Raw genomic sequence first — 27,196 nt, forward strand, 5'->3', positions numbered from 1 at the left:
GCTTCTTCCAGCAGATTAGCATGAAAGTACTTCTGAGCCTTCGGTTTGAATTTCTTCACCTCCATAAGCAACAAGCTTCTCACACCTTGCCAAATCAACCCTTTCACCTTTACACACTCTAGCAAATGTTTCTGGATACATAACATTGCACTTGGAACCTGTAACTTTATGCACTATAGGTTTGCCATTTATCTGAACAGTACAAGGTACTTCATTCTTTGCCCTTAAATCTACTGCATTGACCATTTCATGAAGCACTGACACACCCTCAACGTAAAGAGTAGGCTTGTCATAGTCTAACTGATCAAATAGTTTCTTAAAATGTTCCCTTGGGCCTTTCTATTTACAAAATCTTTTGAAATTATTCCATTTATTGCATCTGTGGCATTGTTGACCAAAAGCTAAACATTTCTCCATTTTAAATTCATGACTTCCACCCCAGTTAAGACAGTTGGCAATGAAAGTAGGTTGGGGCCCATGCTTTCAGCTTGCTGACTCACTCTTATGCTTCACTGAGACTGTGCAAACTCTGGAATTTGCTAGAAAGTTCTGGGGTTTACCAGTGAGTGCTGCAGGGGATACAGTTGCTACCATGTGCTTGGACCTGTTTCTTTTAACCATGTAATGCATACTATCAACATGAGATTTATCACTGTGCCTTCTAGAGCTATTCTCATTTGTAAGCATATTTGTGTGCTTTTCTGTGAGCTCATATGTCTGACAAATCTTAATGGCCTTACTCCAAGTTAAATCACTGTCATGAAGCAAAATCTTTCTACAGCATCATCTTTAATACTACACACAAGTCTGTCTTTTATCAACTCATCCCTTAAGTCACTAAATCCGCATATTTTACCTTTAGTTCTCAGGTCAGTTATATATCCTGCAAAAGTTTCACCAGGCTTTTGATCCCTTGTGTAAAATAAATGCCTCTCCATTGTAACATTTGTCTGGGGGTTACACATTTCTCTAAATTTAAGTTTTAAGCAGTCTGGGTCCTCCCTCGACTCAGCCAGTACAACAATATAACGGTTTTCTCCATCCCCAGCACAGACAGCAGGTGCACACACATATGAGTGTTCCTTTTCAATGGCTTCTGACCAAGATAAATTAATTAGAACAAATGCCTTTGTACAGTCATCTTTATCAGAAAAAGCAGCCTGTATGCAAAAGTCATACTCTTGCTCAAACACTCTCCAGTTCTCTGCAATAATACTGTCGAACACAAGTGCACTGGGTTTTTGAAATCCGTCTGCCATGTCCAAAAAGTATACACAAACACACTGAAAATCTGGCCCTTGTAATCATGTATGAAAAAACTGTTCTGTGAGCTTGTAACAACATTCAAATGCACAATAAACTCTTTGAAATACTTTATTTTGTGAAATATGCTCTGTAACGGCTGTATTCTGTAAAATATGCCTTGTAATGACTGTACTTTTCTAAATAGTTTTACCGTAACACTGCACAAACATGTGAATACTTTATACACTTCTGATAACTCAAATATCTTTGCTTAATACAAAAAATACATTTGCTTTGCGAAAATGTGGTTGTTTCCTTTTATTTTATTCATTTTATGCCATTTGGACTTTAGTTCAAACATTTTCATTAGTAATTCAAATATTTTTTATCAATATCGTACATATTGGTGTATGCAAGTATTATTTAGAACATTCTGTATGTCCCGTTTCATATTTTATGAATAAGAAGTGGTGCTGAGCAAGTTTTAATATCTGAAATTTGTTTCTGACCTGTTTTGCAAAGTTTGTACATTTTAGGGATGCACTTGTTTATATTCCACCAACTCTAAACAAATGCCTGTAGTCATTTTAGCCAAGCCATTTCTAGCTTCATGTCCTTTTGATATACCGGTTCTGACTCCATGTCCTTTTAGACATCCCACTTCTGACACCATGTCGCTCGTTCATCTCCAACACATACAACAAGAAGGCTGGGGTTTCGTTTAGATGCTTTAATACATGCAAACACATCAGGATGGCTAGCAGCATCATTACATAGGAACAGACTAGTTAACAGACAGACCTTACATACATACATGCTTACATCTCAACAGCTAATTACAAAATGGCAGTCAGACCTGCATGTGCTTAATATTTATACACTTGTGCAAGCCCTTAGATAGCTTCTTAAAGGTATATATACACATATTGATCACTTCCCCTGGGTGATAGCAGCCATGATGTAATGATGGAAGAATGAAGTACATTATTGAAGCAACTACAAGTTGTGATTTAGTTTTGTGATTGTGTAAAAATTATCTTGACTAGTGTAAAAATGTATAGAACTGTTCTAACTGCAGAAATCACATATGTGAAATATTAGAAAGCCTGACCTATGACAGACTAGTTATATTGGATATAGAATGCTGCATATATGTTTTAGAACCACAGGTAGGAGGTCAGGGCTGTGCTCTGTTGGGGTTATAATGAATGGATTTTTTGACACAATACCTGATGGTATTTGTTAAAGTTATACTTGAATATAAAGACTGATATTTTATTGTTTGGGCAGGTCGTCCTGTGATGGAGGATAGTCCAGAAACTAGACCCATTTTCACTCTCCTCTCTGATAGGAAACAAGCAATACTCTGGCAAAATCAACTTTCCAATCTCCTACCAAACTGGCTAACAGGAAGACAGCTACTTCTTAATCCCAAAACCAAACTGGCTTTTTTTTTTCATCCAAAAACTCCCTTCATGGACTTTAATATAAAATAATGGCACAATTATAACACCTGACCCCCATACTAAACTACTAGGAGTAACCATAGACAATAAACTTAGATATGACATACATATTAATCTTACTATCAAAACTGTCAACAGGAAACTAGGATCTATAGAATCAAAGCCTTTCTAACACCAATGGCAAAAACAACTCACTTACTATCCACACTTCTATATGCATCACCAATGTTCACCAAACTGAATAAAACCGAGCTAAATAAACTCTCATGCTCATATAATCACATTGCCAGATTTGCAAATGGTTCATCATATAGAACACACCACTGTAAGAACCTAAAAGACCTTGGATGGATAGAACTCCCCAACCTCCTTCAGCTGACTCAACTTACTGAGGCATATAAAATACTCACCCACCCTGAGAAAACCCCAGCTCTAAAGAGCCTAGTCATTCCTTATACTAACCTAAATAGCCTTATTCAAAATATCTAATCCATTAACGCAGGTGGAGATGCTCTATTTGCTAACACTACTGCCAATATATGGAACTCCCTTCCCACCAGTATTACCACCAATACCTCCCTACCATATTTTAAAAAAAGTCTATTCCAATATTTTAAGTCCCACTGGTTATGCCAATGCTCACACCCTGACTAATTGCCTGAGTTAATCTTTTCCTCTTTTCCCCTTGTACTCTGAACCATCTTGACTGATAATATCTTTTAAACATTACTAAGTGTTTTCTGCACATATCTGTTCTGTGTCCAATTACCCTTGTTTTATCATGTACTTATGAATGTAACTATTAATGCTTGTATCACTGGCTTTTCTTTTATAATTCTATTATTGTTGTTTAATTTAATATCAGTTTTATCTATGTAACAATGTACCAACTGTTAAAAAATGGACATGTATCCAGTCGGATTTTCCCGGTCAACAAATGTAAAATAAATAAATAAAATAAAATAAATAAGTAAAGGCCATTGCAAAGAAATGAATGGGCTGAATGGGCACAGGTATTGGAGACTACCTTCATGGACATGAATGAGCTCTTAGTGTGCCTGTCTGGGGACATTGATAGGGCACTCAGAGGAGGAATGACTACGAAAGCTGAACTGGTGATGACACTGTATATATCCTTCAGGGATGGACCAGGCTGCTGTGTCCATAAGCCTTTACCAGTGTATGATGCCACACCACCGAAATTAACTTACTGATGGTAAATATGTTACATGTTTGGTATGTACCTCACAAGACATCTAGAACAACTCGAAAGACCACAGAAATACCTCACAAAGAGGATTACCGGCCTCAAACAGATGCCCTACGCAGACCATCTAAAAAAACTCCAGCTTTACTCCATTGTATATCGCCTACTCAGAGGTGATCTCTGCCTAACATACAAAGCAATGTCAAACCCAGAGCTGTTGGACATGCTCCACTTAAAGAAATCTCAGTCCCTCCGAGCTACATGCTCTAGGGACCTAAATCTTGTCACCACAATAAACAGAACATGCTGGAGGGATAGATTCCTGTCCCAGAGACTTCCCATACTCTAGAACAAACTACCTATCTATAGCAAACAAAGCTCCTCATTAGCACTCTTCAAGAAAAATCTTGATGATTGGATGGCAAATAGAAAATTCACCCCAGGGATCACTTCTGTGGCTCTGTTTGACAGGGGCACAGGAAAATATTTTTTGGGGGTGGTGAAAGCCAGAGTACCTTTTTGGCTAGGTTTCTATAGGCCCTAGAGTCAATAGCCTAGTACCTACCTACCTACCTACCTATGAACCTATGTATTGCTGTTGTTGCAAAGAGGTATGGCATTGTCACATATATTCATTTACAAGCACAGGTGCTTCTGTCTCCCTGCCTTCATGGGTGCTACTGGCTAGGGGCCAGACACAGCAGGACAAGACATGCCTGAAGATAGTGCAGAACTACTGCCTGACAATGATGGCAGCTTGCTAATAGCACAGTCAGACAGCACAGTGCCAATCTCAACTCACAGTAGAAGAGCACGGTGCCACACACATCTACCAACGTACAGTACCACACACCACACTCATCTAACAACATACGGTACCATGTACATGCATCCAACAGAAGCAAAGGAGCATTCTATCACAGCAGATTGAGGCTGTGCTGAGACCAGCATTAGTAGTAGCCAGGCAGTAGCCATTCATGTGACTCCCCTCTTTTCATCATTCTTGACAAGATAATTCTTTGTTTTCAGTAAGTACTTCTTGATTTCTTCCTAACTTCAGAATATCCGCCTAGATACTTCGTCTTTAAATTTTCAGGGTCTACGTATTAGTTTCCCCACAAGTGTTTGGCAGTGCTCTGTATAGACTCAGACACCTTGAGTGACATTTTTCCTATAAAATCACAATTGAAATTACTCCAATACCTAGTTGCACACAGGACAACCAGTTTGCAGTGACAAGCACTGTCTTCGTAGTTGCAAACCTGATACTCCTGGCAGTGATTGATATTCACACTCCAACTATCTAATCAATAAAAAAAGGGTCTGTTGCCATGGATATGAACTTTCCACTATCTTCATCACCAGCTTGGTGGATATGGGCATCCTGAGGCAATGTAGAAATTGCCTAATGTTTACTGACAACCATTTAATTCTCAAACAAACTGATATGGTATGTGAGAGATGTATTTACACAATGCCACAGGAGGCAAAGCTCTCACATAAAGGTTTCCTAATGTCAGTAAGGTTGTCAGTAGTACACACACTGCACCCATCATGTATAATTCAAAGCAGACATATCGACCCACATATGCTGAGGCACTTAATTGTAATCTTCCTAAACCACAAAGACCTCCTAGACAAAGTACATATAACAAACACCCTCAGCAGCCCCAAATGCACTCTTTCAAAACAACACACACATCAACACATAGACCTACATCTCATGGAGACCCTACTTCTAAGCCTATAAGTGAAGCCACCACACAATCCAACATTCTAGTCATTGGAGACTCCATCGTGAGACACACCGATATCCCTCTCATGAGGCTGAGTAAGGAGAAAGTCACGGTCAGTTGCTTATCAGGGGCCAGCATCTGCAACATTACGCAGGCAGTCAGGTCACTGGACCACAATTACCAATATGATTCAGTCCTAGTTCATGTGGCAGTAAATGTCCTGAAATGTACCTCCCTAGACTATACAAAGAGAGACAACATGGAGCTCTTGGAATATGTGTCTCAGGCTGGTATGAGCCTAGCATTGAGCAGCATTTTACCTTTTCCAAGTGCGACACCACAGTATCAACAAAAGATGATTGACTTTAATAATTGGCTTAGTTTGTCATTCTAAGGGGGTGCAATATTTGTCAGCATGGAAGGAGATGGTCAACAGACCATGCTGCTTTGCCAGGGATGGTCTGCACCTCTCCTCTCTAGGCTTTCTGACATTAGCTAAAACATTGTCTTCCCCCATAGTGCCTTTTTTAGGCAATGCCAAACTGAAAGTACTTCCGACATAGCAAATCAAAACCAAGAAAATATAAAGGTATTACTGCTCAATGATAGGAGTCTAAACAAAAAAAACTTCACTCCCTAGAAGCTCTCTTTATCCTAGAGAATGCTGACATCTGTGCATTCACTGAGACATGGTTTAAAGCCACAGAGAGCACACCAACAGTGCTAGGTTATAATGCCTTCCACACATTTAGGCCAGCTACTTCACAGACAGGGACTAAAGGTGGAGGTGTCTCTATTTACATCAAAGATAAATATACTTCAAGGCCGGTCAAACAGGACAATGCACTTGAGCTGCTCCATGTTCAAATCACCATAGGCAAAATCCAATACCATTTCCTTGCAAGCTGTAGGTCCCCCTTTAGGAAACTAGTTCAGAAAAAAGCAAATCCCAAAAAGGAAAGACATCCCTGATCAATATCAGTAAGAAACTAAGGTCCCTCATAAAATCATCCAAGGCTAACTTCGAAAGAAAAATAACCAAAGATTCAAAAGATAACCACAAAGCCTTCTTTAGCTATGTCAAGAATCTAAGTGGCAACTCACAGATATGCTCTGAGCTAGTGCAAAATAGCACAAAATATACTGAACCTACTGATATTGCCAACATCCTGGCAGATAGATTCAGTGCAAACTTCACCCCCCTCTCACCTCCAAAAGGGCCCACAACAATACCGGAAAAGTGTAGTGTCCCAGAAATCACAGACCCACAGGTGAAAACAGCCATTTCAAAAACCAAAAACACAGCATCAGTGGGGCCAGATGGTGTCCCAGGATGCGTCTTGCATGAACTACTGAATGTACTAACCCCCCACCTAAACACGCTGTTCAACCTCAGCCTCTCCACAGGCTACGTGGCCATAGAATGGCGCACAGCAACGGTTATTCTGCTCCACAAAGGAGGGGCCACAACTGACCCTGGTAACTATCAGCCTATAAGCATGACTAGCCTGGTCTGCAAGGCTATGGAGCGCATTATCGTGGATCTCATTAACAAAGACATTGGGAACCTCCAAACACTTGACCCGACCCAGTTCAGCTTTGTTAAGGGCAGATCATGCCTACTAAACCTGGCTGAATTCTTTGAGACAGTTAACAAGGCCATAGACGAGGGAAAGGTGGTTCACACAGCCTACCTTGACCTCACCAAGGCGTTCGACACCATTCCTCACTCAGGTATTATAGAAAAGCTCATCAGCCTGAACAAAACCCCTACGTCACAAGATGGGTTGCCAACTGGCTTACAGACAACTCACACGGTAAGAATAGCAGGCTCCAGGTCCGACTCTAAATCAGTCACAAGAGGTGACCCGCAAGGCTCTGTCCTGGGACCCCTACTGTTTGGCATATACTTCTCAGAAGTACAGGTAAACACAGGAGGACTATGGCTAACCAAGTTTGCTGATGACTGCAAACTGGGAGCCATAATTGACTCTCCAGCTGACACGGACATCCTCCAAAAAGGACTTACTGAGATGGACATCTGGTGTCAAAGTCATGGCCTCAAGCTAAATGCCAAAAAATGCATAGTCATTTCATTTGGGAAAAACAAAACACCCACAAATTACCACATAGGTGGCAGCCTCCTTAATACAGAAGAGGTAATAAGAGATCAGGGGACCCAGGTAGATAGTAATCTCTCCTTTGACAATCATATTACCAAAGTAGTTAGGAAATCCTTCTGTGTGGCCCATCTAATTACTAAAGGGTTTACATCTAGAAATAAAGAGGTTATAGTGACCCCTACTCATCACTCATCAGACCCATTATAGAGTACAATGCCCCATTTGGGATGTACCTCACAAGACACTTCCAACAGCTGGAAAGACCACAAAAGTACCTCACCAAGAGGATTACTGTCCTCAAACATATGTCCTATGCAGACCGACTGAAAAAACTCCGGCTGTACTCAGTGGCATATCGCTTACTCAGAGGTGATCTCTGCCTGACTTACAAAGCCATGTCCAACTCAGAACTGATGGACATACTCCACCTAAGGAAATCCAAGTCACTGCGAGCCACGCGCTTTAGTGAGCTAAACCTCACGACAACAATAACTAGAACATGCTGGAGGGATAGATTCCTGTCACAGAGACTCCCCATGCTTTGGAACAAAATTCCTATCTACATTAGGCAGAGCCCGTCACTAACACTCTTCAAGAGAAACCTTGAAGAGTGAATGGGTAACAGAAAATACACCCCTGGGATCACTACATTGGGTCTGCTTGACAGAGGCTCGGTTAAATAATCAATGGGGCGGCAAAAGCTGACGCACTCTGGCTAGGTTTATAAATGCCCCCAGGCAGATAGCCTAGTACCTACCTATGTACCTATGTCCCAGGAAACCCGTAACATGTATTTAAACTTATTAGAAACACTAACCATCCAACCCAATAGCATATTCATGGGTGACTTTAATTACCCTACTATTAACTGGGAATCCTATATGACACCAAACGTACATGCACAGATTCCTGGTTTTGTAAACACAAACTACCTGGACCAAATAGTCAATACACCAACCACGGTTGCAACCATACTGGATCTGGTCCTCACTAATATGGGAGAGTCCTGCACACCCCCTACTGTAATGCCTTCCCTGGTAAGGTCAGACCACAAAATGGTGTCCTTTGAAGTAAAAATAAAACCTGGGCCCCCAGCTAAACCTGGAATATTCAGGAACTATTCTAAAGCTAACCTCCTGCTATTAAGTGAGAACCTGGCAAAATTTGAAGCCCCCATAAACCCTGAGAACACTGCTACCTATGCAGAACTGTTCACAGAAACCCTATACTGGCATGTTAATAGCTGAATAGAAGCAGCTGTACCACTAGGAATAAGTACAGAACTAACTCAAAAAACAAACCACTCTGGTGGAATCACAGAATCAATCAGATGTATAACAGGAGGAAGAACATCATGGCAAAAATTAGGAGGTGCAGCACCCAGCAGGATAAAAGCACTCTCATCAACCTAAACAAACAACTCAAAGGACAAATAAAGTTTACCAAAGCCAAATTTGAAGTCATTCTGGCCTCCCAGGCCAAGGACAACCACAAAGCATTCTTTAGCTATGTCTGCAATCTCAAAGGCAATACACAATTGTGTGCAGAGCTCATTGTAAATGGAGCCACCTATACTGAGACAGATTACATAGCAAACCTCCTGGCTGATAAATTCAGCTCCAACTTTATCCTCTCTCCCCCTCAACCTTCCCTCAGCAAATATCATCAAGTATAACTCCCCCTACTATCACTAGGGAACAGGGCCTTAATGCGCTCTCTAAGACCAAGAACACTGCATCAGTGGGCACAGATACTAGGATGCCTTCTAAATAGCATGGAACATGACCTATCAGGGCTTCTGGGATTACTATTTAACTGTAGCCTCCAAACAGGTTTCATGCCTCATGAATGTAGAAAGGCAACAGTCATCCCTCTGCACAAAGGTGGGCCATCTACAAACCCTGGAAACTACAGACCCATAAGACTCACTAGTCTTCCCATGGAAAGAATTTTCATGCATATGATCAGTAGAGATATAGTAAACCTCCAGACACTGGACTCAACCCAGTTTTGGTTGCATAAATGGCAGATCATGCCTACTCAGCCTGATGGCCTTCTTTGAGAAGGTCACCAAAGCAATAGATGAGGGCAAAGTCATTCACACTGCCTGCCTTGACCTGACCAAGGCATTTAACACAATACCCCACTCAGGCATTGTTGACAAACTGAAGAGGATAGGTACAAACCCATATGTCACCCAGTGGATAGCCAAGTGGCTCACAGACAGGACCCAGGAAGTTAGAATTGGGGATTCTACTTCTACAAAGAGGCTAGTCACAAGTGAAGTCCCTCAGGGATCAGTCCTTGGACTGCTCCTTTTTGGCATTTAATTCTCAGAAGTCAAGGCTAATGTCAGTGGTCTTTGGCTGACTAAATTTGCAGATGATTGCAAATTAGGAGCTGTCATTGAATCTCACACTGACACAAATGTTCTCCAGGAGGGGCTGACACAGACAAACAACTGGTGTCAGAGCCATGGACTAAAACTAAATGCCAAGAAATGCATAACAGTATCCTTTGGGAAGTCATCCATCCCTAGTGACTATCATACTGACAGCACACCCCTTAGAGTTGACCCAGTAGTCAGGGACTTACAGACACACATAGATAGTAATCTAGCCTTTGATCATCATGTGTCTACAGTGGTAAGGAAATCATTCTATATTGCACAACTTATAAACAAAGGTATGACATCTAAGTCCAAGGAAATCATTGTTCCACTATATTTGGCATTCATCAGACCTATCATTGAGTACAATGCCCCCTTTAGTATGTACCTAACCAGGCATATCCAACAACTGGAACGTCCATAGAGGTTTCTCACTAAAAGAATATAGGGCTTAATGCAGACCACCTCAAGGCCCTATAACTGTATTCTTTCTCCTACAGTCTTTTGACGGGAGATCTATACTTGGCATACAGGACATTGTCAGACCTCACTCTGATGGACCTCCTGCATATCCACAAAACAAACAGCACCAGAATTATCCATTCTAAAGGTTTTAACTTTGCCTGTGATATAAATAGGTCCTGCTGGAGAGATAGGTATGTATCCCAGAGACTACCATGTCTATGGAACAGGCTCCCCCATCCATGTGAAGCAGAGTTCCTCCCTAACCCAGTTAAAGTACAACTTGGACAATTGGATGGGAAACCAGAAATTCATCCCTGGTTTGGCACCTATGTCTGTAATGGACATAGGTAACCTGTAAATGGTTCATCTACCAAACCCCTGCTTACATTTATCAAGAGTATCAGAAGTTGTCAGAGATGTGGGATGCATGGATAGACTTAAAAAGGCCCTTGTGGTCGTTAGTGTAGTAAACACCTATGAGCAGATGAAACTATAGGGTACACAGTTCTCACCTACACATGTGACACCAGTGAGAAGCACCACTACCACTGTATGCACACAATGCCCAAAGGTAAGGAATGTTGCACCACTCAGTCCCAGACCTTGGTGTCACATTGAACATCAATCAACATATGTGCAGGTTGGGGATCCAGGCACAAACAGATACCACCCATGCCATTTTGAAGATGATTAGTGTGATGAATGGCACACATGATGACATAAATCTGTGTCTCTGTCAAAACTGGTGCATTCAATTATTTCCTTATTATAAATGAAATGTACTATGTCATGGACATTAGTAGCACAAAAAACATTAACATGTTGTTTAGCTAATTGCGATGCCACTGCTAGTGTCTTGGTGCTGTTTGTCCAATCTCTGGGAAATATTGATGTACAAGTTTACTGCTCGCTTTGGCTCAGCATAAAATTTTTATATGTTTGTGGATTGTTTCTTTCATATTGTTTACCCTCACTTGCATTTGCAGTAGGTCTCATTCCATAATGTCATGATTTGAACACTGTTACATGATCATTTGTATAGGATGCTGACTGTGTTATTTCCATTGTAATACAATTGTGTTGTTTGTGTCTTTTTTAACATTTAGTTTTAGGTCATGGCTCTGGCATCTATTATTTGTCTGTTTTATACCCTCCTGAAGGATATCTACATCACTGAGGGCTTCAGTGGTTGCCCCCAGTTTGTGTTGTCAGCAAACTTTGTCATTCAGAGGCCTTCACATTAGCCTTGAATTCAGAGAAGTATATTCTGAACAGGAGTGGCCCCAGTACTGACCTCTTGCTGCATCTGGTTTCACCCACTATGACAACATGTGCCCTATCCATGTGACAGTTGGCTATCTTATCTGGTGATGTAGGGATTTATGCCCAGTTTTGTGAGTTTATTGATAATACCTAAGTGAGGAATTGTGTCAAATGCCTTGGCCGGGTGAAGGTAGGCAGCATACACTGTTTTACCCTCATCCATGGACCTAGTGACTTTCTCAAAGATGTCCACAAGATTTGGTAAGCATGACATGCCCTTGACAAAGCCAAACTGGGTTGGGTCCAGTGCCTGGAGGTTTCCTATATCATTATTTATCATGGCCATAAATATATTCTTTCCATGGCCTTGCATATAAGTCAGACTTATGGATCTGTAATTTCCTGGGTCAGTTGATGGTCCCAGTTGATGCTGTTCACTCTACCATGACAAAACCAGTCCAAAGGTTGTGGTTAGAGATCCTAATGGGCCTGGTAGGTCCTGATTCAAAATGTCTGACTGGTATATTCTTGAGACCCATCAAAGCTGTGTTTTTTAGCTTTTGAAAACACAATGGCAACCTATTCTTTCATGATAACTGGTGGAGGAGTGGTGGAAGGTATTTCTTGGGGGGGTGTTACTGTGGGTGATGGGGAGGTGAAATCTGAGCTGAATTTATCAGCCAGCAGATTTGCTATATCTGCTGAGTATAGGTGATGCCATCTACAACTAATTCTGCACATTGTTGAGTGTTTTCCTAAGACTGCAGATGTAACTGAAAAATCCCTCATGGTACAGGGTGCTGGCAGAAATTGGACTATAGTTGGCCGAAGGAGGAGACAAGGGGGAAGGCATGCCCGAAGGCAGGTAAAGGCTAGGACTGTGATAGAGAGGGTCAGAACTTTGAATGTTGGCAGTATGACTGCTATAGGGAGAGAGCTAGCTGATATGATGGACAGAAGGAAGGTTGGTATATTGTGTGTGCAAGAGACCAGATGGAAGGGGAGCAAGGCTAGGTGTATTGGAGGCAGTTTCAAATTGTTTTATCATGGTGTGGATGGGAGGAGAAATGGGGTAGGCATTATCCTGAAGGAAGAGTATGCTAAGAGTATTTTGGAGGTGAAAAGAGTGTCAGATAAAGTGATGTTTATGAAGCTAGAAATTGATGGTGTAATGATGAATGTTGTTAGTGCATATGCTCCACAAGTTGGGTGTGCGATGGATGAGAAAGAACATTTTTGGAGTGAGTTGGATGAAGTGGTGATGATTGTACCCAAGGGTGAGAGAGTGGTGATTGGAGCAGATTTCAATGGGCATGTTGGTGAAGGGAACAGAGGGGATGAGGAAGTGATGGGTAGGTATGGTGTTAAGCAAAGGAATGCAGAAGGTCAGATGGCAGTGGATTTTGCGAAAAGGATGGACATGGCTGTGGTGAATACATATTTTAACAAGAGGGAGGAGCATAGGGTAACATACAAGAGTGGAGGAAGATACACACAGGTGGATTATATCTTATGTAGGAGGGCCAGTTTGAAGGGGATTGGAGACTGTAAAGTGGTGGTAGGGAAAGTGTAGTTAGGCAGCATAGGATGGTGGTTTGTAGGATGACATTGGTGATCAAGAAGAGGAGGAGGAGTGTGAGGGCACCACCAAGGATCAAATGGTGGAAACTGAAAAAGGGTAATTGTGAGATGTAGTTTAGGGAAGAGTTAAGACAGGCACTGGGTGGCAGTGAAGAGCTAACGAATAGCTGGCTAACTACAGCAGAGCTAGTAAGGGAGATGGCTAGAAAGGTGCTTGTGTGACATCTGGAAAGAGGAAGGAGGACAAGGAGACCTGGTGGTGGAATGAAGAAGTACAGGAGAGTATACAGAGAAAGAGGTTGGCAAAGAAGAAGTGGGATTGTCAGAGAGATGAAGAAAGTACACAGGAGTATAAGGAGATAAAGTGCATGGCAAAGAGAGAGGTGGCAAAGGATAAGGATAAGGCATATGAAGAGTTGGATGAAAGGTTGGACACTACAGAGGGAGAAAAGGACCAGTACTGATTGGCTAGACAGAAGGACTGAGCTAGGAGAGATGTGCAGCAGGTAAGGGTGATAAAGGATAATGAGGGAAACATACTCACAAGCGAGGAGAGTGTATTGAGCAGATGGAAAGAGTACTTTGAGGAGTTGATAAATGAAGAGAATGAGGGGGAGAGAAGGTTGGATGATGTGCGGATAGTGAATCATGACATGCAGTGGATTAGCAAGGAGGAAGCAAGGATAGCTATGAAGAGGATGAAGAATGGAAAGGCTGTTGGTCCAGATGACATACCTGTGGAAGCATGGAGGTGTTTAGGTGAAATGGCAGTGGAGTTTTTAACTAGATTGTTTAATGAAATCTTGGAAAGTGAGAGGATGCCTGAGGAATGGAGAAAAAGTGTTTTGGTACCTATTTTTAAGAATAAGGGTGATGTGCAGAGTTGTAGTAACTACAGCGGGATAAAAATGATCAGTCACAGCATGAAGTTATGGGAAAGAGTAGTGGAAGCTAGGTTAAGAAGGGACATGATGATTAGTGATCAGCAGTATGGTTTCATGCCAGGAAAGAGCACTACAGATGCGATGTTTGGTCTGAGTGTTGATGGAGAAGTACAGAGAAGGTCAGGAGGAGTTGCACTGTGTCTTTGTGGACTTAGAGAAAGCATATCACATGGTGCCTAGAGAGGAGTTGTGATACTGTATGAGGAAGTCGGGAGTGTCAGAGAAGTATGTAAGAGTGGTACAGGATATGTACAAGGATAGTGTGACAGTGGTGAGGTGGTGAGGTCTGCGGTGGGAGTGATGGATGCATTTAAGGTAGAGGTGGGATTACATCAAGGATCAGCTCTGAGTCCTTTCTTATTTGCAATGGTGATGGACAGGTTGACAGACAAGATCAGACAGGAGTCCCCATGGATTATGATGTTTGCAGATGACATTGTGATCTGTACTGAGAGTAGGGAACACGTGGAGGAGACCCTGGAGAGGTGGAGATATGCTCTAGAGAGAAGAGGAATGAAGGTCAGCAGGACTAAGACAGAATATATGTGTGTGAATGAGAGGGAGGATAGAGGAATGGTGATGATGCAGGGTGTAGAGGTGGCAAAGGTGGATGAGTTTAAATACTTGGGATCAGCAGTTCAGAGTAATGGTGAGTGTGGAAGAGAGGTGAAGAAGTGCACAGACAGGGTGGAATGGGTGGACAAGAGTGTCAGGAGTGATTTGTGACAGACGAGTATCAGTAAGAGTGCAAGGGAAGGTCTACAAGAGGGTAGTGAGACCAGCTATGTTATATGGGTTGGAGACAGTGGCATTGACAAAAAGGCAGGAGTCAGAGCTGGATGTGGCAGAGTTAAAGATGTTAGGATTTGCACTGGGTGTGACATGGATGGACAGGATTAGGAATAAGTATATTAGAGGGTCAGTCCAGGTTGGAAGGTTTGGAGACAAAGCCAGAGAGGCAAGATTACGTTGGTTTCAACATGTGCTGAGGAGGGATGCTGAGTATATTGGGAAAAGGATGCTAAGGATAAAGCTGCCAGGTAACAGGAAAAGAGGAAGGCCTAAGATAAGGTTTATGGATGTGGTGAGAGAGGACATGCATGTGGTTGGTGTGGCAGAGCAAGATGCAGAGGACAGGAAGAAATGGAAGCAGATGATCCACTGTGGCGACCCCTAACGGGAACAGCCAAAATAAGAAGTTATCCTTAGCTTGGGAAGCTATTTTTGCCTCAAAGTCTGCTTTTGATGATTTGACTAGCTCCGTAATTTGCTTGTTTATACAAATGAGGGATTTTTCGCTCTGTTGTGCACATTCTCTTTCTTACTTCTCGACAAGATTTTCTTTCTTTTGTTGTACAATGAATTAATAATAAAGGTCTACCAGGGTGGCTTGTTTTTGTGGTTTGACCTGGGTTTATTTCAAGTCTGGTTCTACCGTTTCTATGCTGTTGTTTATATGGTTGTATGGGTCTGTATCAGCATATCAAATGCTGAAAACTCCAAATGCAATTTCATCAAATTGAAATGTTCGAAATCTCAACCGAGCGAACTGACGGAACATAGATTTCTTTCCAAGGGAAAGAAATCGGTGTTCTGTGCAAAAAAAAAAAAAAATTAATACTTTAAACACTAAAAGAAGTGGGGGGCTGTGCCCCCCACACCCCCCTACTTAAATATACCAACTCCGAGACCGCAGCACAGTGGAGGAAATAGCAAACTCCGATGATGGCCCACCAATTTCTTTCCCTGGGAAAGAAATCAATGTTCCGTCAGTTCGCTCTTCTGACATTTCGAACATTTCAGTTAGATAAAATTAAATTCTGCGTTTTCCACATTCAAAATGCTGATATTAACCCAGTTATACAGCCTCTGTATATGCTTCTGTGTTTTCTGGGTTTGGGAAGCTTGGAAACTAGCTGTGCCATCCCTTAATAGGAGGTAGTTTGCCTTAGAGAAGTTCTTAAAGTTTTGGGGGTTATCTGGGGGGGTCTAGTTTTATCTTTATTTTAAGGGAGACTGCTTTGTGATTTGATCTAACCAGTGAGGACATCACACTTGGGGGGGTGCAGTGCTCCCCATATTTGTGAGCACCAGATCTAGGGAATTTATTTATTTATTTATTTATTTTACATTTGTTGACTGGGGAAGTCTGACTGGATGTATGTCCATTTTCAACAGTGGCCTGGGGAGAAAAACTCCACAGTTAAATTTTAAGTTAAATATAAGGTGTATACAGAAACACTGAAATTTACATAGATAGTACCAAACTTAACATTGACTAGTAACATAGCATTGAAGCTTAAGATTTAACATATTTACATAGACTGAACACATCTTTTACAGTTTGAGATTGAGGCATTACATAATGGTGAATGTTGTTAGTAGGGGTTGCATGTTTTGCTTTATACAGTTGACTTGTGAACACGTTAGCCACAGTAGGGAGTACAGCAACAAAGAGAGCAAAGATTAGACATAGTAGGGAGTATAGGAGCAGAAGAAGAGACCGAGATGGGAAACTGGATAACAGGTTAAGTAAGAAAAGCAGGAGGAGTAAGTAGCTTAAGTACAGAGTAAGATTAGAGGTGTAAAGGGAAAAGTGTAGTGCATAGGTAACAGAGTGTCCTAGCAGTGACATATGGGTATTGACTAAGTGGTTAGAATTAGAGGTGGAACTGGAAGGAAGCTAGACAAGTTGCATTCTTTTGATGATGAAGCTGAATTCAGAGGCCAAAAGTAAGGGGAGAGGATGGGGGGTCAGCCAGGTGGAAACGTGCATATCCATATGTGCTTTAGGTCTTCCTTCAAGGAGTCTTTTAAATGCAATCTTTGAGCCTACTGAGGTAACAGCAGTAGGTAGGGTGTTCCAGATTTTGCCTTTGTAGTTAGGGAAGAGGGAGTCCCCTGCTGTGTTGTTGGTCTTGGTGACCGTGATTAATTTTTTGTCACTGGAGTGAAGTCATCTAGTTTTAGCTTGTAGTTCTAGTAGATTTGCCAAAGCTGGAGTTTTGTCTGGGAGTAGTAGGAGATTGTGGGCAAAGAAAAGTTGATGATAGTTTAGGAGATTAGTGAATTCAAGCCAGCCAAGTTGTTTTAGGGAATGACAGTGGTGGGCTCAGTAGGGAGCACCGGTAGCAAATTTTGTAATTTGATTGTAACAGGTGTTGAGTTTGACAGTTTTGGTTTTGGATAAGTTGGTGAGAACGGGTGAGGCATAAAATAGTGTGGAAAGGAGGTGAGTTTGAGCAATTGTTATTGTAGGAGGTTGTGTTAGAAATGTTTTATTTTTATATACACTGCCCAGATTTTTGTGGATATTTTTAATGGTTTGATTTATATGCTGATCAAATTTAAGGTTATTATCAATGGTCACTGTGAGTGTCAGGGGAGATGACAGTCCTATCCCTGGACACAGTATTAAATGGGTTGGGTATTGTGGTAGATTTGTTCGGTGTAAATAGCAACAGTTTTATTTTTTGGGATTTAGTAATAGGTTTTTGTTAAGAAACCAGTTTCCCCTAGGAGGAATGCAGACTAACTGTTCCAGGGCATCTGATTTTTCAAAGTCAAGAAATGATTGGGACTGCATGTTAGTGGTCCTGTATGCTTCCCAGGTAATGGACGGGTAGTTAAAGCCACCCATGAGTATAGTATTGGGTTGGATAGTGAGTAATTTTAGTAACTTTAGGTATGATGTATGGATTTCTTGGTTCATGGTGGGCGACCTGAAACCTAGCAGGAATATGGTAATGGATTTTACCATGGTTAGTTGGACATGGAGTAGCACAAGCATGTCATATCATTTGACCAGCCTTAAGGTGCGCTTATCATTTATGTAGGTAGATACATGTCACCTTTTGCTCTTTCTTTTTCAGTGGGTGATCGGGACATATGAAAGGCATCATAGCCATGCACTGCTGGAGTACTTTCTATGGCCTTAAACCATATTTCATAACTGCACAGATGTCAGCATCCTCCATGGTGAGGAGAGCTTCTAGGGAGTGCAGTTTCTTGTTGAGACTCCTAGCACTGAGCAGTAATACCTTTAGTTTTGTCCTGAGTAGTTTTTGTTATGTTGAAAGGTTTGTCTGTTTCGCAGTACCTAAAAAGGCACTATGCGGGTAGATAATATTTTCGTCAATCTCCAAAAACCTAGTAGTGACAGATGACAATCATCCCTGGCATAGCAGGGTGGTCTGTTAACCATGTTTTTCCAGACTGACAAATATTTGACCCCTTTGGTTAAACCTGATCATTTTCTGTTGCTACTGTAGCATCTAGTCCTGTATTTTTGTTAAATTAATATAGTATGAAATGCTGTGATGCAATCTGTTTAAGTGCTCTTAGAATAAAGCTTTTGTTGTAATTTACAAAGCTATTTATATGAAAAATAGAAAAGTAAATATTACTTGTTACTACTATGTATAACTTAGATGTGATGAAGCTCTGACAAGGGCAAAATCACTCATATCTTTTTTAATTTAATAAGCTCTTTTCTTATTTTTATAAGAATGCAAAGTGTGATCTTTGACATCTTTGACACAGCACTTACATAAGTTGTGACAACGGTCTGTTTTAGTTATTTGTTTGCCAACATCTAGAGCAGTTATTCCTTTACAACTAGTTTTCCCAATTTTTACATTTTATATATTGATAGACAGATACACAGCACAAAAGCAGAAAATGAAGCTTTACAAAAAAATGTATATATACACCCTCACACCCCTGATAACTATTTATATAACTCCCAGTATTGCACAAAAGCAGCATAAAGACATGCAGGTAGGTGTGTGCGTGAATGGGTGTGCCTTCCTTGAAGGTTGGGCATTGGGCTGGCAACTCGGCACCATAAAAATTGACTGCCAATCATTTGCGGACCGGAGTTCTACTGTGGCGACCCCTAATCGGGAAAAGCTGAAAGACATTACTATTGCACAAAAGCAGCAGGGAAAGGTTAAATTCACAGACCCCAATGGACTGCAATCTCACATGCAGGAGCAGCTGACAGGCAGAAAAACAAAGAAAAAAGAATGTTCCCTCTTTTTAGCATTCACTGTTATAAATTACACGTAGACACAATCACACACACACACACACACACACACGCACACGCACACATGCGCACACACACACAGATATACACAGACATGCACACACACACACACACACACATATACACAGACACACACACACACACACATGCACACACACATATAGAAACACACACACACACACGTGCACACACACACACACATGTGCACACACACACACACACACACACACACACACACACACACACACACACACACACACACACACACATACACACACACACACACACACACACACACACACACACACACACACACACACACACACACACACACACACACACAGGTGTGTGTGTGTTTGTATACATATATATATATATATATATATATATATATATATATATATATATATATATATATGTACATATACACACACACACACACACACACACACACACACACACACACACACACACACACACACACACACACACACACACACACGCACACGCACATACATATATGTATGGCATACCTCTCAACTTCATATTGAAAGAAATCTGTCTGGACAAAGGCCCAAAAATAGCAACAGATTTTAAATATTGTTCATATAGGCTTAGAAAGTTGCTAGAATAACAGATTGTATTAGCACAGATTTTCAAAGGGTATGAAGTCTGAAACACAAATGCATGCCCTTGTTTAGTGACTGTCTTCCACTGTGATTTGCTAGAAAAAAACAACTTTTATGAGAAACCATCCAAAATTATGAAGCAAAAATCTTTTCATTTTGTGAAAATCTGGACAGCTGACAAGTATGGTATACAGGGGAACATATCCACACACTTGCACTTTAATTATTCCCACTTTGAGTAGCCATAGGGAAAGGAAAATCCCATTTTCCCAAGCTTATGACTTCTGATGCTCAGTCATTTTTTCTTGATGTTTTGGACTTTTTTTTACTGTTGACTTCTTCCCTCAGGAAGCTTTCACGCATTGTGGTATCAAATTTATGGACCAATACAACTGTCAAAGGCTTATAGGGAACATTAGTAAGAGAATCCTGAGCTTGTTAGATTCCAGAGGAACATTTGAAAACATGAACTAATATGATTTCTCATTATGAGGGAGGACACTTGACCTAATCCATGTGTAAATGTGTTAAAATTCCCCTGAATATTCTTTTAAAGCTGTAACTTTATTCCTACCAAGGCCTCAGACATAGATGTTAATCATAACATTTTATGTCGTATAAGGCTTTTTTGTCAACTTATATAGATGATGCAAGTGTAAAGTAAGACATCTATTCCAAAATTGAAACTACCCTCAAGGGAAATTTATTTATTTATTTATTCATTCATTCATTCATCCTTTGCTGTCTGGGTTAGTCCCACTAGGCTAGCATCCTCTTTTCAAAGATGACTCAAGGTGGTATTAATACTGCTGGGGGATATTTGATCAGGACACTGAGGATCTTCCTCTGTGCTTTTTGATAGATATTATGGGATCTTTTACATTTATCTGAGGTACCACCAACTCAAGCAGGTGAGTCCTCTATTTAGCATCTCATCCGAAAGACAACACAGTCAAGAGTGCAGCATCCCCTTATGTTCTACTGCAGTGTTAGCAATCCATCTACCTGGTGTGGGAACAGAATCCATAGCCTTCTGAACCAAAAACAGTGCGTTACCTGTTGCATCACTCACACTGTGCAATTATTATATAACTATTATGAAAAGGAAATGTATAAAAAAACTTACATATCATCTTTTTTCTGAGAATAGACACTCTTCTCTGCAAGTAGCAAATTAAGTAATCTGCCCCTTCTGTAATATGACTCATTTTTGTTGTCTATATATACTTATACATTGAGATTTAAAAAACAAATAAACTTGCTGACTAACAGGATTGTGTAGAATATGTTACACACAATAAGCTGCTCTAAGAATAGCTGCACAAAAACAAGTGTGGGAAGGCAAATAACTTCTGCGGAGATTTTGAACAGATTATATATACATGACATAAATATAGATACTCATTACTGAGAACATCCTAATTTACTTATATATGTATATCGTTTTAACATTACTGTTAAAGGTTGTTTCATGTTTTAGTTTAATTTTATTTAATTTAATGAATCATGTCTGCACTTGATTTATGTTTCTTTACAAATTGTAGCTAACATGTTCATTTGTGTCTTTGCAGTATATCCACTCTGCAGGGATTATACACCGGGTAAGTGTGCTTTGTTTCACTGTGTGATCTCCATGAAGCAGTCCATCTTAATGCATGGCTATAACACAGGATCTGACGGGTTGTGTAAGTTTTGTTTCCATTGCAGTCCACACTTGTACTACTGATAGCATATATTCTAAATGTTATAGGTATAGACCTTATTGTATTAAAAAAACAAGTGTACTTACCAAAAAAAATTATTTAAATGGCCATATGTTACTTAAAGCATGCATTAACAGGGCAATATTCTATACTTTGATATGTGCAAATTTATCTCAAGTAACAAGAAATGAATGCTCTTCAAACAAGTAAAACATTTTCACACTCAAGTGTGTTTGTCTTTTGACTAGTTCAGGTTTGTAAATTTGTTATTACACTGCTCAGAATCAGTAAAACCTGTACATATTTTCAGGATCTCAAGCCTGGAAACCTAGCAGTAAATGAAGATTGTGAATTAAAGGTAAGTCTGTTTTCCATAAAGACCTCTCCTCAAATCTGTAGTAGTTGGCTTGTGTCCTGCAAATGTTTCACTTAAGGATTGGAAATGTTTGTAATGAAGATGTTGCTTCACAAATTGTACTTAACTAGAGTGATGTTTTTGCTTTCCTTAACTCTTAATTCTTTGTGAAAAAATATAACATTTTGAAGTTGTTTGTATACTCTAATTGTGAGAGTTCCTATTTACAGGAGACAGTCTGCTTACACTGGTCTTTCTCTAAAAAAACACGTCTAGGCTGTATATTTTCTCTAGAGTAACACTGTACTCTAGACTTTTAACAAATGATTCATTAAATTAAAGCTAATTGGGCTAGGTGTATTCAGTAGTTCTGCTTGGACAGCTAAGCAGATCTGGTGTGTTTGATGGTTTACGACTCAATGAATTGTATTTGGTTTGATCGAGGTTGCTGCAAAGGGAACCGTTCCTTTCTCTTAGGATGCTATGACCTTGGATTTTGTAATAATTAGAGGGGGAGTCCCCTCATGAAAAGCATTGTTTAAAAACATCAGTCACCTTCTGCATTTACCAAATGGGCATTGACTGATTCATTTATCTTACACCCATAAATGATTGTACAAAAGTTCATCAAAAGAAGGGTGCAAGTTCTGTACTAAAATATGAATAGATGCATAAAAATAAACCTGAGCTTTACTACAATAAAATAAATAAGAAAACGGGCTACCTAAAACATGCAACAGGTATCTCAAGTGCAGACTCTAAGATTTCTTTGTCATCCAAATAAAAGAAAACTAGTGGTGAGCTGTATAAACTCAGTTCTGAGGTGATATAAGGAAGTATTACTGTATGACAAGCCATATGTCTCTGCAGCTAAATGTCTCTTCAGCCTTGTGTCCCCAGACAAAAGCACCACGCAGGGAAAAGTCTCACCACCAAGGAGCCTCAATACGATTTTATCATTACTACAGACTTTATGCACCAGTCAAAAATGTAGTTTGCTAAATGCTGGTTTTGCTTGTTCAAGGATGATAAGTTTCTGTCTCAGCTAAAATGATAAACGTGTAAACTAAATATTAAAATCTGCAGTTAAACTTGCTTCTGCTTCTTAATTCAGAATAAGATGCCTCTATATCTGCCAGCTGAAGGTTAATTATTTATTTTGTGTGGTCAGTGCTTCTGCAATAAGATCTCAGTTTATCTTTCTTTTCATCACACAATTTACCTTTTTGTTTTCAAGCTCCTGAGACTTTAATATTCATTCCGCTATCACAACACAAACATATTCCTTCTGAAATTCTTTCTTTTCTTTTCTATGTTAGTTTGTAACTTAAAGCCGCTTTCATGCCTCCCTGGAAGAATAGTGGGGGACTTTGACTGTATCCCAATCCGTACTGGAAACCGTTCACTGTTCTGCTTCCCTGTGGGCAAAGAGAAGCCCAAGGTGCAATGCCCCTGCATCTTGTCCAGCTCAGTACAATGCCAGCATGGTGAGTGTCTGGCAACTCATTTCTACAGGATATCAAGCATGAAGAAGCTTAAGAGATGCACCAGTTTTATAGTCTTCATCAGGTCCCATTCGTATTTATTATTTCTGGGTACTAAGTCCTTCACATCTGTTTTATCCTGGAGTGACTGATAGAAGCATACAAAGCTGAACTGTAGCCTGCAGTATATGTTTGGTAACATCCAGTTACTGAAATTTGTTCAAGTGGACATGCTCAGAGTTTGAATGTCATAAGAATAAAACCAGGCAGAAGTGTAAAATGAAATACAATAGCATGGTTTTATAGCTATAGTACCTGCCAGGGGGTGGGTGTTGTGAATTTCTTCCTGGCTCTCAAATTAAATTTTTGCACAACCTCCTCACTAGAAAGAATTATATTAATATTAAGCCATACCGGGAGTTATGCTTTGAAAATTGCAAATCATGAACATAGAATACCAGAATACCCGGTTTAGTTAGAAGGCTAATTCTGTATAACTCTTCCTAATTCATGCACATATATTGTTACCTGAGGCCTGTCATCATCAATGCTCACAACAGAAAAACAGAAAATCTAGATGCATGTCACTAGAGCTGCATGTGTGGCATGTCCATCTAATAAATCCAGAGAAAGAACTGTATTCTGCCCATCTCGTGGTAGATCCACAGCTCCAGGACTGTATGTCCTTTTCCCCAGTAACTACCTGTATAACTGAACTAGTGGAAAGGCACCATGAATCAGTACCCAAACCCTTTGAACCGGAGCGGTATGTCCTTTTCCCTAGTAACTACCTGTATAACTGAACTAGTGGAAAGGCACCATGAATCAGTAACTACCTGTATAACTAAACTAGTGGAAAGGCACCATGAATCAGTACCCAAACCCTTTGAACCGGAGCTGTATGTCCTTTTCCCCAGTAATGACCTATGGAACTGAAATAGTAGAAAGGCACTATAAATCAGTACTGAAAGCCTTCACTCTGGAGCTAAAGGCTGGACTTCCTGGTTACTACAGAACATCTTATTCATTGTCCCTTCCAAACTTTCTATTTTAAGTTTGGAAGCCAGGTGAAACTACACCCAGGTATCCCTGCACAATATCTGTCTGGGTTTTGAATGGATGAAAGACACATAAAGACACTCATCTTCTCAAAAATTGTCATACTGATATGTAATGAAATAATGAATGTGATGAGCTAGAGGTCCAGGGATGCATTTCAGCTACTGTCTGAGTACATTAACTCTGCTACAGTTGCTGTATATTTACTCTGTTACAAGTTCTTTGTATATATTCTGTTACAAATGATTTGTTATAAACACTGTACTGTATACTTTCTATATATTCTATTACAAATGATTTGTTATAAACACTGTACTGTTTACTTTCTATATATTCTGTTGCAAGTTATTTGTATATATTCTGTTACAAATGATTTGTTATAAACACTGTACTGTACACTTTCTATATACTCTGTTACAAGTTCTTTGTATATATTCTGTTACAAATGATTTGTTATAAACACTGTACTGTATACTTTCTATATACTCTGTTACAAGTTCTTTGTATATATTCTATTACAAAAGATTTGTTATAAATACTGTACTGTACACTTTCTATATACTCTCTTACAAGTTCTTTGTATATATTCTGTTACAAATGATTTGTTATAAACACTGTACTGTTTACTTTCTATATACTCTGTTGCAAGTGCTTTGCATATATTCTATTACAAATGATTTGTTATAAACACTGTACTGTATACTTTCTATATATTCTATTACAAATGATTTGTTATAAACACTGTACAGTTTACTTTCTATATACTCTGTTACAAGTTCTTTGTATATATATTCTGTTACAAATGATTTGTTATAAACACTGTACTGTTTACTTTCTATATACTCTGTTACAAGTTCTTTGTATATATTGTTACAAATGATTTGTTATAAACACTGTACTATATACTTTCTATATACTCTGTTACAAGTTCTTTGTATATATTCTTTTACAAATTATTTGTTATAAACACTGTACTGTATACTTTCTATATACTCTGTTACAAGTTATTTGTATATATTCTGTTACAAATGATTTGTTATAAATACTGTACTGTATACTTTCTATAAACTCTGTTGCAAGTGTTTTACATATATTCTATTACAAATGATTTGTTATAAACACTGTACTGTATACTTTCTATATACTCTGTTACAAGTTCTTTGTATATATTCTGTTACAAATGATTTGTTATAAACACTGTACTGTTTACTTTCTATATACTCTGTTGCAAGTGCTTTGCATATATTCTATTACAAATGATTTGTTATAAACACTGTACTGTATACTTTCTATATACTCTGTTACAAATTCTTTGTATATATTCTGTTACACTGTTTACTTTCTATAAACTCTGTTGCAAGTGCTTTGCATATATTCTATTACAAATGATTTGTTATAAACACTGTACTGTATACTTTCTATATACTCTGTTACAAGTTCTTTGTATATATTCTGTTACAAATGATTTGTTATAAACACTGTACTGTTTACTTTCTATAAACTCTGTTGCAAGTGCTTTGCATATATTCTATTACAAATGATTTGTTATAAACAATGTACTGTATACTTTCTATATACTGTGTTACAAATGATTTGTTATAAACACTGTACTGTATACTTTCTATAAACTATGTTGCAAGTGCTTTGCATATATTCTATTACAAATGATTTGTTATAAACACTGTACTGTTTACTTTCTATATACTCTGTTACAAGTTCTTTGTATATATTCTGTTACAAATGATTTATTATAAACACTGTACTGTTTACTTCCTATATACTCTGTTACAAGTTCTTTGTATATATATTCTGTTACAAATGATTTGTTATAAACACTGTACTGTTTACTTTCTATATACTCTGTTACAAGTTCTTTGTATATATTCTATTACAAATGATTTGTTATAAACACTGTACTGTACACTTTCTATATACTCTGTTACAAGTTCTTTGTATGTATTCTGTTACAAATGATTTGTTATTAACACTGTACTGTTTACTTTCTATATACTCTGTTACAAGTTCTTTGTATATATTCTGTTACAAATGATTTGTTATAAACACTGTACTGTTTACTTTCTATATACTCTGTTACAAGTTCTTTGTATATATTCTGTTACAAATGATTTGTTATAAACACTGTACTGTATACTTTCTGTATACTCTGTTACAAGTTCTTTGTATATATTCTGTTACAAATGATTTGTTATAAACACTGTACTGTATACTTTCTATATACTCTGTTGCAAGTGTTTGGCATATACTGTATTAAAAGTTCTTTGTAAATACTGATTAACAGATGCTTAATATATGGGTCTATTTCACATAATTGAACCAGACTTTGTAGAAAATCTTTTCTTAGATGAAAACACCCAATATTCACATCAGCGAAAAATTACACAGGGAAAGGAAGCAGTTGGCCAATGTTAGGTAACTGACCTATTCCCCACTGTAGTATGATCTCGGAGTTGGTATATGTATATACTTAGGGGTTTGA

General features: G+C 39.2%; 1 protein-coding gene across 1 annotated transcript in view; it reads left to right on the plus strand.

Annotated features, from left to right (window-relative positions):
* LOC122815094 (mitogen-activated protein kinase 12-like) overlaps positions 1-27,196 on the plus strand; it is a 289,166-nt gene that overhangs the window by 70,967 nt on the left and 191,003 nt on the right. Inside the window, exons 3-4 of the mRNA XM_044087336.1 lie at positions 21,670-21,699; positions 22,112-22,159. Coding sequence (XP_043943271.1) covers positions 21,670-21,699; positions 22,112-22,159 — 78 coding nt within the window. The remainder of the gene's footprint in view (positions 1-21,669; positions 21,700-22,111; positions 22,160-27,196) is intronic.

Source organism: Protopterus annectens, chromosome 11.part0, assembly GCF_019279795.1.
Source record: "Protopterus annectens isolate FY-2018-M chromosome 11.part0, PAN1.0, whole genome shotgun sequence".
Classification (NCBI taxonomy): domain Eukaryota; kingdom Metazoa; phylum Chordata; order Ceratodontiformes; family Protopteridae; genus Protopterus; species Protopterus annectens.